At 51.4% G+C, this 11,203-nt stretch overlaps 1 protein-coding gene across 2 annotated transcripts in view; it reads right to left on the reverse strand.

Annotated features, from left to right (window-relative positions):
- LOC128824953 (transmembrane protein 132B-like) overlaps positions 1 to 10,338 on the reverse strand; it is a 367,758-nt gene extending 357,420 nt beyond the window's left edge. For both annotated transcript variants that reach the window (XM_054006929.1, XM_054006928.1), the window contains exon 1: positions 9,856 to 10,338. In XM_054006929.1, coding sequence (XP_053862904.1) covers positions 9,856 to 9,937 — 82 coding nt within the window. In that variant the 5' untranslated portion in view covers positions 9,938 to 10,338. The remainder of the gene's footprint in view (positions 1 to 9,855) is intronic.
- Between the last annotated feature and the right edge of the window lie 865 nt (positions 10,339 to 11,203).

Below are 11,203 nucleotides of genomic sequence, written 5' to 3' on the forward strand. Positions count from 1 at the left end.
CCCAGTGGTCACCCTCCAGGATAGGCAGGGCAGCAAATCTTACAGCAATCTGAGCCACATAAGGACCTAGACAGAGTCAGATACAGTATGCTCTTTACCCACTGCTGTAACTCGCCTCAGAGGACGTCTTTGCATGTCAGTTTTGCCTCTTCGCTTTCAGATGTCGACAGCCTCCACTGAGGGACCGTTTGGAAAAATTCCTGACAATGTGGAACAGAAGCATCTTCCACTACCTAAAAAGCACCGAGGGACATTAACAAGTGGTAATTCTCACTGAAAAGCCTTAAAGTGAGAATATTTGAAGGCTGTACTTGGAGAGTGTTGATGTGCGATAATCACATTCCAATGCACCAGCAGAGCAATTGTCAAAGGTTAGTGCGATCTTTCTGTGAAAAAACATTCCAGCCACTGCCTGTCATTAATAGCATCAAGTGTCTGGTGAAAGTTCAATGGGACTGATTTTAATCTCCCTTACACAGTCAATTTCAGCAAAGTTGGTCCTCACTTAAAATTTGTATGAGAGAGCAGAATCAGGCCCGCTATCATCAGTAAGTTAGAAAGTGAAGAACAGGCAAGCACAGACTCTGATCTCAGTTACACCACTATGTAAACAATTCAGGTCAGAGGAGTTAGTCCAGATTTACAACTAACGTAGCAAGAAAAGAATGTGGCTCATTAAACAGTAAACATGGCAAATTCACAGGCATGCGTCTCTCTGGAAAACAGGGTCCATTGAGTGGCTGATACGTAGCTGATTGAGAATATGCATGGCTCCTTCACACATGCCAAATACAGTTACGTGAACAAAACTTGTATCTTTGCACATACCCATCTGCAGATGCCAATACCATTCTGTGCCCAGTCCTGCTTCCCCGGAGAGCTTTACAATTGACATCAGTGGGAGCAGTTTGATGAGTTAATGCAGCCTGAAGCTATACATATCTGTACCCACACTCACGCCACCCTGCGAGCAACCCCGTTTAACAACCAGGGGCAACAATCAGCAAGCAAGTCCTTAGCGGCAGCATGGCTTCTTTGGCAGGCACATGTCTAGGGAGCTAGAGGATGGGACAGGAGGCACAAGGGTGACATCCTGGCCCCACTGAAGTCAATGGGAGACTTCAGCAGAGCCAGTAGGATTTCACCTAACATCTCCATGCCGATGACACGCTGGGGACACCCTGCTACTCCCATGGGAAAGCAAATCCTGTCACCCTGATGTCCCAAAAGATTCATTTGGAGGGAACTCGGCAAGTGGAACCTCAGGGAGTTTTCCCCTCCCCCAGGCCCTCTTCCCTCAGGAATTCCTGCAGCGGGGCCAGTCTGGCCCTAGATGGTTCCATTATAAAGAGTAAGCAGTGTTAACGCCGGTTTAGTCACTGGGACAGCAGTGTTTCGAGTGAGCGTCTCGAAGCCTGGATCGTGCCCAGTAATAAAATACACCAAATCTAATTGTACTGTATGGATTTTTGTATGTAACTATTTTGGAGTCGAAACCTAAAGAGAGACTATCGATCAGCTAAAAAGTCTGATTTCAGTGAATGGAGCATTGAGACCAACCTTGACAAATTGAAGAAAATGATCAAAAATTGAAACACGCTCAGTCTGAAGGATTTTCTACTGTTTGAAATATATAAAACCAGGCTGCCATATCAGTGACTAAAGACTATTGAGCAAGGACAGCACTGTACTCTCACTGGACCAGATTCTGATTTCAGTAACAATGCCATAAATCCAGAGTAATTCCATTTACTTCAGTGGAGCTACACCAGATTTATACTGGTGTGATGTGAAATCAGAGCGTTTGAAATACATTCCTTTAGTGGATCTTTCAGCAGGAGGCAGCATATGATTCTACACACACAAAGCTCCATTGTGAAAAGAAACCTTATTAGAGGAAATATTTAAATCTAGCGGATGCTGTACTAATGTGTAAAAAATAATCTGCATTTTTAAACTTCTTGTGCGATCACATTTTAGAAATTTGTTGTACAACAGATACTCTGGGTTTTTAGTTTCAAAGATGGCTCTGCATAAAAATGCTCCTATATTCTGTAGCTAGAGTAATAGGTAGATACACACATCTATAATCCCCCTCCACCTCTTCCATTCCAAGCGCTTTTTTTGCACACAGGGATCTTCATGGCCTGTGTACATTTTACAGCCATTAAGGCAGTAAAGTTTCAGAGTAACAGCCGTGTTAGTCTGTATCCGCAAAAAGAAGAACAGGAGTACTTGTGGCACCTTAGAGACTAACAAATTTATTAGAGCATAAGCTTTCGTGGACTACAGCCCACTTCTTCGGATGCATAGTATATGCATCCGAAGAAGTGGGCTGTAGTCCACGAAAGCTTATGCTCTAATAAATTTGTTAGTCTCTAAGGTGCCACAAGTACTCCTGTTCTTCTTTTTAAGGCAGTAAAGTCATTAAACCAAAAGTGAGTTAACTAGGGCCCTGAGCTCTCCACGTCTCACCCAACAAGCAGACAACAGCACTGATGCATGCTCACCTGCACAGGAGACGACAGTACCTCCTGTTGATCAAAAGTGACCACTACAACCAGTTGAGAAATTACCTGGAGGGATTCTAAAGAGAGTCCCATTCAGCTCTTCCTACCTGCAAGGAGGCTAATTGCAATGCCTTAAGGATGGGAAGGGTTCCAGGTGGAATCAGGCAGGCATGTGAAAAGTCGGGTAACTCGTCCAGGTCATCCATAGGATACCTGTTCACAGAACCTTAGAGACAGCCTCACTGCTGCCAGGCAGAGCCATGGCAACTGACCAAGGACCACCACCAGGAAGATAAACTCCAGAGCATAGCATATGGGGCCACTAGCATCCAGGCTTAAAGCCCCATGAGCTCCAGTAATTGTGCCACCAGAGACAGGAGACTGATCTCTCTATTGGAGCCTCACAACGTGATTTGGGCAACGCACTGGAGAACAAACAAGTCGAGTGCACTTCAGAAAGCTGTCCAGAACAGGGTGAGGCGAACACAGAGCAGAACAACTGGTCCGAGACACAGAGGTGCCCACAGAGCTGTCTGAATAAAGCCCCAGGTTGCCATGGCTCTGGGGGTATTAAATAGATGAAATGGTTGGGGTGATCAGTAACGTACCACAGACGATTCCCGAAAGGCGCTTGTTAAAATGCTACCACCTTGCAGACGGAAACCTTGGGAAGATTTCCCTGCCTTTCACTGTTCCTCACCTCTCTGGTCCACAAGCAAATGCACTCAAAGCCTATCAGGCGATGAGCAAACATGTGTTGTGGGAGTTTGTGAGCAGGGTGTGAACTCCAGCTGCTTTACCGCACACCCTGTATTTCATCCAAAGTGACCCCCTTCCAACAGGCTGAGTTTAGTAGCAATGAGCAATAACACCGGAATAAGCATTTCCTCCCTCAAGGTTGGCTGTTCCCAGGGCTTCCCTGCAAAGACCATGTTATCCTAGACCTCAGCTCTTGCACCCAGAAAGACACTTGGATCACTTGATACCTTTTCTGTTCATTCCCTTCGAAGCACCTGGCATTGGCCATTGTCGGACCATCGGTATGACCCAGTATGGCCATTCTTATGTTCCCTTTCACCAAGAGCCATGCACCCTTATATCCAGAGGAGAGTTAACATACCACACTTGCTAATGAATCAGGAAGAAATAATCAGCGTATCCCTGTAGGATTCCAACACTGCTCAAGCGTAGGTCAACAGAAGCTGCTGCTGCTGCCCTGTGGAGCTATTGGTTGTGCGGGGGCAGCATTCCCCCTGAAGAGAAAGCAATGAGCCTACCCTGAAACCAAACTGTCCACCAGCCTGCCAGCCCCTTAAACCTCCTCATTGGGCCTTCACCTGTATCCTGGAGGCCAATGGAGACTGTACATAGAATAAAACCTGCAGGATCTGGCCCTTACTCATGCCAACTTCCATGCTCGCAAATGAATGACTGTCTAAGTCAGTAATACTCAGACTGCGGCTCTCGAGCAAGGAGTGCCTCTTTAATGTGTCTCTTGCAGGTCTTTGCAGCACAATATTAAACCACTGTGTGATTTAATTATTAACTAATCTAAGTTATTAACCAATCAGTTCTTTACTGTGATATTAACCAACAGTAGTTGATAAAATACTTGGTCAGGCATTTTGCTGGGAGAATTTTATATCTAAATCCACACACACACACACTCTCTCTCTCTTTTTATATAAAACTAAATATTTAAATATGAATATATGGTACTATAGTAAATGAAACAATGAATTCACATGACTGTGGCTCTTTTGAATAATGTTAATCGCTAATTTGTCTCCTGAACCACTGAGGTCCGAGTATCACTGGTATAAACTGAGCTCATTAGAAGTGAGGAGAGGAACAGAAAAACAGGAAGGGGAACCACGTTGCTGCTGAAATTGAATAAATTTCTGCAATGCTCCCCATCTTCTGGCTGGCAAGGGTAAAAGGCAAAGAGTGGACAAACAGATTTCCCTCAAGCAGACATATTGCATTGCCTCCTCATTATAGAGCGGAGATGTGGAATATTCTCATTACCTAGCAGTAAAGAAGAGCCACCAGATGCTTTGAGTAGGATCATTTTAAAATATTCTCCCTATTATGGGTAAACATTAAAGAGTTTGGGAGTTTATTTCGCAAAAGGACCCAAACCTTTGCATGCTTCTCCGAAGCACAGGATCTGAACCTCTTGGCTCTGCAGAACCAGGGCTGGTAGTCTCAGACTGACAGGCTTGCTCATCAAATTCCCTTTGGCTTCTGAGCAGGTCAGAAAGGTGCACAAACTCCACTTTCTTGTAGCCCTTTGGCATTTCACCTTCTGCTTCTACTCAGAACCAGCAGACGCAGAAGAAAAGATACCCATCAGATATAACAAAGGGGGGGGAGGAGTTCTGAATATTTCAAAGCCTCACAGAAAGTTTGAACTTTGGGTGAAGTTTTGTGATGCCCCAGAAAGTGCTGCTTCTGGAAGGTATCAGCCATGCAAGATTTTCAGACGATGCTACTTACCCAGAGGTGAAAGTAAGCCGGTACAGTCTGGCGTACCGGCAAGAGCAGGTACGCTGTGCCGGACTGGACCGGCTTCCCCGGCGGTGATTTAAAGGGCCCGGTGCTCCTGCCACTATGGGGAGTCCCGGGCCCTTTAAATCACGACTGGAGCCCTGCCGCCCCGGGATGGCAGCAGCAGGGCTCCTGCGGTGATTTAAAGGGCCAGGAGCTCCGCGGTGGCCGGAGCCCCGGGCCCTTTAATTCGCCCCTGAGCTCCCAACTGCCTCTGCAGCTGGGAGATCTAGGATGATTTAAAGGCCCCGCCTCTTCCAGTTGAGGCCACGCCTCTCCTGGTTGAGGCCACGCCCCCGCTCAGGACTCCAGCATACCAGTAAATCCTTTAAGTTACTTTCACCCCTGTACTTACCACATTTGCAAAGACGAGAACTGGAGGACATGGAAAAGTCCCAAGAGGAGTAAAGTACACAGGCCACCCGTAAGCTTCCAAAATCCCCAGAGCTGGCTTGGGTTGTCACCAGTTTTAATGGCCTCATTGGGGGCTCTGAGGACATTTTCTAAAGCTCAGTCGCAGGGACCAATGGGGAGAGCAGGCAAGAAACAAAAAAGGTACAGAGTGAGAATCCTCCACGTGAGACTCCCCTAGGGCTGCGTACTAAATTCAGCTTACTAATGGCTATATTAGAACAGAGTATGGTAGGCACAAATGGCTCCTGTCTTCCCAATGGTCCAAACTCAAACCCCGGATCTCAACAGCCCTGAACTCTGCAATCTCTGAAATCCAGAGTGGACATGACTTTTGTAACTTGGGGCCACCACTCATTCCCACCTTCATTGCCAAACTGCAAGAGATGAGGAAACCCCTTAGTATTGTTAGCAGTCTACAACAAGTATGCAGAATGAAGACATTTACTAGACAGGATTTGGATTAGTCTCTAATTTCTAAAGTAGATTTTCACTCTTTCTAACCCCCTCAGCTCACAGACTATACACTGCCCTGTCATCTACAACCAATACTCCAGGGGTGGCCAACTTGTGGCTCTGGAGACACATGCGGCTCTTCTGAAGTTAATATGCAGCTCCTAGCATAGGCACCAACTCCGGGGCTGGAGCTACAGGCGCCAACTTTCCAATGTGTCAGGCGGTGCTCACTGCCCAACCCTTGGCCCTGCCTCCACTCCACCCCTTCCCGGCCCCTCCCCTGAGCCTGTCATGCCCTCACTCCTCCCCCCACCAAAGCCTCCTGCACACCATGAAACAGCTGATCGGGATGTGTGGGGAGGGAGGGGGAGGTAGTGATCGGCGGGGCTGCCGGTGGGTGGGAGGTGCTGGGGAGCGGATGCGAGGCTGTTGATGTATTACTGTGTCTCTTTGGCAATGTACATTGGTAAATTCTGGCTCCTTCTCAGGCTCAGGTTGGCCACCCCTGCCATACTCGATGGGCATGACACAGGCCAGCTCTAGTGCATGGTGAACAGTTGCACTAGATTAGATGGCCAAAGAGAAGAGTGGGACTCTGGAGGTGTTCACCAGACACCAGCACGAACTGCAACTGCACTGCTCCTTCCCAAAGTGCACAGAGTAGTTTGAAGAGCAGAGGTAGAACATTACAGAAGGCGGCTAAGAAGGTACATTTCCAGCAACAAAGAGGGTTTCCATACATATAAGCACTCAGAATGTTGCAGGAATCACACCCACAACCTACTCTCACCATGGTAGCTACCCACAGAAGTGTGGGGGGAGAAGGCAGTAAAAACAAGTCAGAAAGGAGATGCACATTACAATGAGTAAGAAAAAAACAACCCACTCCATTGCTACTACTTTAGACAGACGCAGCAGCAGTGGGTTTCAAGCTGTGGTCCGCGGACCCCGAGGGTCCGCAGACTATATCTAAGATTTCCAAAAGGAGCCACATCTCCATTTGCAATTTTTTAAAAGCGTCCACAAATGAAAAACGGTTGCAAACCACTGGTCTCCAGCTCTAACTATCATGAAATCAAATGCTGGGTCTTACTCAGGCAATTAATATTTCAAAAAGTCAACAGCTTGTAAAGGACTATTGCATGTCAACAAACACAATGACACTGCCCAGGCGTTCCCCACTCGCACTATGTCTATTAATGGGGGTGAGGGGTGTTAAGCTTTGGCAAGTAGAGAGTCCCAGGTTTGTTTTCTCACATCCCCCAGGGCGAGCTGATAAAACACATTTGCTCGCGTTGCTGGGGAGGGAAATGGAATTTGTGCCTCGCTATCCGTGCACTGGCAGCAGGATTTGGGATTAGAAAAAATTCCCCAACTGATTCTCCCAGGACAGGCCACTGAGAGGAAGGTTTAAGTGCAGAGATGCGGAAAGGTAAACATGCCTTGGAGAACGTTGCTGAGTTTTTCTGTGCTCTTGGACTATTTGGTTCGAGTTCTGGCTGACACTTCCTATTCTCCGCTCCCCCCCCGAAGACATATCCAGACGGACTGAAAATTGACTCCTTTCTCGCTACCAGTTTGCAGCATTTTTTTTCCATTCTCTGCACACATAACTTAAGGACCTTTATTGAAATCTGTCCTATCGGCATACAAAGACTCGTGGTGTCCCAGTTAATAGTGATAACTGGGCTACTAAATTCACATCACGAGGGTCACTCGTGTTTAATCTGAAATCATTCAATCACAAACTATTCAGTGTGAGCGTTTCCATACTCCGCGCAAGCTAAATATCTACAACCAACTGTGACAGCCACGCTGCTCCAGGGTCAATAAAAACAGAAGCAAGACCGCGCAATTTCAGCACCGGCGCATCTACATTAAACTTGTTTTTAAACTACCATTGTTCAGTTCTAAACAGCTGGGCGGGAGCCCACGCTCCTAGTGGGGACTTCTAATGTTCCCGGAGAAGGTCCTTCGAGACTTCTGCAAGAGCAGGGGATGTAATGTTCGCCCTAAAGAGGAAATCGGACCGTTTCCCCAGACCCAAAATAAAACGCTGCTCTCGCGCTCAATTGCAAACATAACGCAGGTATATCATATCGTTTAAAATCGGTTGCTTTCAAAACATGACTCGATTGGCTCATCTACTATAGACCTGATAACCTGCAAGATGCTGAGATTCGCATGGGAGATGCTCAGAGCCCTCAACTCCCCACTCAGTGAAGCTTGCAGGAGCAGGTCCTAAATATGCCAGCGAAACTACAGAGTCTTTAGTCCTGCAAGAGTGGTCCCACTAGACTCAGTGGGTCCGATCAGGGCATCCGTTGTTTTAAAGCAGAACCCCATTGTCTGCAAAGATCTATTAATGCCGGGATACGGTCCAAGGGGACTAGTCCGCCTGAGTTAAAGACAGGGTTTGTGGGACGGGGACCTTTCTTTCCCAGCTATTCCTCAATCCCTGTTGCTATTTATCAAGCCAAGAAGAGCATGTAACACACTGCGTCCTGGCCAATCTCCTTACATCCAGGAAAGGTGGCACTAGCATCCTTTTACCTACGCGTTTGGAATTCCTGGATTTTCTTTCAAAGAAACTGCAAAAAAAGGGGGGGGGTGTGTCCGGTGAGCATTTCCCACTCAGCGACAACCCCCCCGGGACAGTCGGGATCTTTACACTTCTGTTCACTCGCTTTTTGTTAACTCTGCCCTTGCCCCAGGGCTGTTAAGTCAGCAAGTCGGAGTAACTTTCCCCCTGGATTTCTTGTAAACACACAGCGGTAAAGTTTTCCTCCAGAAAGTTGCAAAGCCCTCAGATTCGGGGCTGTCCCCACCGATCCGTGGGATGGTTCCGGACAGGGGCCGAGGACCTGGGAATAAACGCAATTGTGCGACCATCAGGGAACCTGTTGGTTGAGCACCTGCTCATCTCGAGTGACTGCATGGCATAAGAAGGCACCGGGGAGCAATCAGTGCAAACCCGGGGAGAGAAAGCTGCCCTCCGGCACATGGATTTGCGGTGACATTTCACCTCGTGCCGGTGAGTTCCCCATTGTCACTGGGATATGCAAATCTAGGGCTGCAAAGCAGGAGAAATACAGATGGCTTCAGACTTTCTACAGCCATCCCTGACATCTCCCCAGTGCTGGCGGAGGCACCGCCAGACTTTCCATTTGGCAGCACTCCTCTGGCCACCCACCTCCGCCTGTGGGTGTCCCGGGGGGGGGGGGTCACAAGCTGGAATCGGCCAGCTAGCCATAGGGGAGGAGAGGCTATAAAGCATTCCCATGACCCGAGCCGGGAGAGAGAGGCAGGGCTGGGAGCGAAGGCGAGGGAGCCCAGCAGGTGGGTGGAGGCAGCAGCTGTCAGAAAACCCTTTCCCCTCGTTCCCGACCGGGAAAGCTGGAGCTCCCCCGCAGCAGCTGGAGCGAGCTTTGCCAGGGGTCAGGCAGGGCTTGTGGGGTCGCCCCAGAGCTGACAGCTGGGACCTGAACGGGGGGCTGCTATTTCGGGCACACACCCCCAGGAGACTGAACCCCAGGACCGTAGTGGGAAAGAAGGGCCAGTCCAGGAAGGGACTGTCACACAGTGGGCAGTGTGGGAGGCGCTACAACCCCCCCCCTCCCCGAGTGAGAGATCGGGGGGCCCCCAGCCAGGTACCCAGCATCCTCAGTCCCTTGCGGACAGTTTGCGACCTGGGGGGGGGGTCCGCCTTAAGTTTATTTGCGTAACTTTGCGCTGCCCGGATCTTTCCTCTCCAACGCTGCGAGCCAGGAGACGGAAGGCTGGGGACACGCGTGGGAATGGACACGCCAACGAGCCCCATCCTCCCCGGGTCACACGAGAAACCCCCGCACCGCGCCCCCTGTGTCCAGCCCGCAGCCTCGGGGAGCCACAACGAGGAAAACTTCGGCAGGGGGGGGGGGGGAGTTACCTTTGCACAGCAGGGCAGCCAGCGCCAGCGCCAGCACCGGGCACCTGGGCTCCATCCTCTCTGCTCCATCCCCAGCAGTCATGGTGCGGAGTTATGTGCAGGGGCGCGTGTCTGGGGGGTCTGAGTAAACAGATCCCCCTCCCCCGCTTCTTTTCCCCTTGCGGTTAAACCAACCCCCCCTGAAGAACCGGCTCCGGCCCGCCAGCGATCATCACAGCCCCCGGGAAAGCCGAGCCCCTTGGGGAAGGGCCGGGGCGCCGCAGCCCGTCATCCTCGGCGCAAGGCGGCTGGCCCCGCGGTCTCCGCTCATCCCAGCGCCGCGGGAAACCCTCGCCCATCCCCGGGCGCCGCGGCCGGAATCTCCTGCACCGCGAGTGCTTGCAAATCCTCCCCGGCGGCCGGCTCCACCCCGGCGGCTGCTTCCTGCTTCTTCCCCCGCCTGCGGCCGGAGCCCAGCCCGGGCGACCGCTGCGCTCCAGCCGGGGACCGCGGCGCGCCCGTCTCACCTCCGAGCGGGGCGCATCTGCGAGCGGCGGCAGGATCTCTTCCCCCCCCCCCACTCCAGTGCTACAGCGCGGGGGGGGCGGCGAGTGACAAGGCGGCAGGGCCAATGGAAGGGGGGTGGGCTGGGAAACGGGACAGGCGGGGGGGGGGCAGCGGGCGGACACCCCGGGAACCCCCAGGAGTTGCGGGGGCGGGGAATCGCTTTTACCTGCCTGGGCTGCAGCCCGAAGGGGAGGGGGGGGGAGGCAACGAGGCTCTGGCTCGGGGAAGCGGGGGGGGGGGTTCTAGCTCACCCCGCGGGAGGAGGGCGCAGGATGGGGGGGTACGAAGGAGGAGCAGCCTGGGGGGAAGGAGGATCTCAGCCAGGAGAACAACCGTGGGGAGGCCGGGAGAAGCGGCTGCTCGGGAAGTTGTTCAACTCCACCGTGCAGGGGGTGGGGGACACCTCAGCGCGCCTCCTCTGCCGGGGGGAAGCGCATAGACCGTACCCGGCCGGGGCTCCCTCTGACCCGCTCGCTCCGGGCCGGAGGAAGGGCAGCGCTCGGTGGTTTCATACCAGCCCCCGGCTGGGCTCTTCGCCGCTCGCTGCCGGGCGAGAGGTTTGATTCCTGAGCAGGTGCGGAGTGGTTTGCGGTAGGAGAAGCCAAATCCAGCCCAGGCTCCCCTGAGGAGCTGAGATCCATAGGGCAGGACCGAGGAGAGGATTTCTTAGGGAGCGGGAGGCGGTTTTAGGGGACAGTCAGTATCAGCTTGAGGCTGGTTTCCCTCCAGGTTGCCTTTCTCCCGTCTCTGTCCCCTTAAAACTACTGTGGGGGCCCAGGCCACTTCCCAGCAAAGCCGGATA

The sequence above is a fragment of the Malaclemys terrapin genome, chromosome 16 (genome assembly GCF_027887155.1).
Source record: "Malaclemys terrapin pileata isolate rMalTer1 chromosome 16, rMalTer1.hap1, whole genome shotgun sequence".
Classification (NCBI taxonomy): Eukaryota; Metazoa; Chordata; order Testudines; family Emydidae; genus Malaclemys; species Malaclemys terrapin.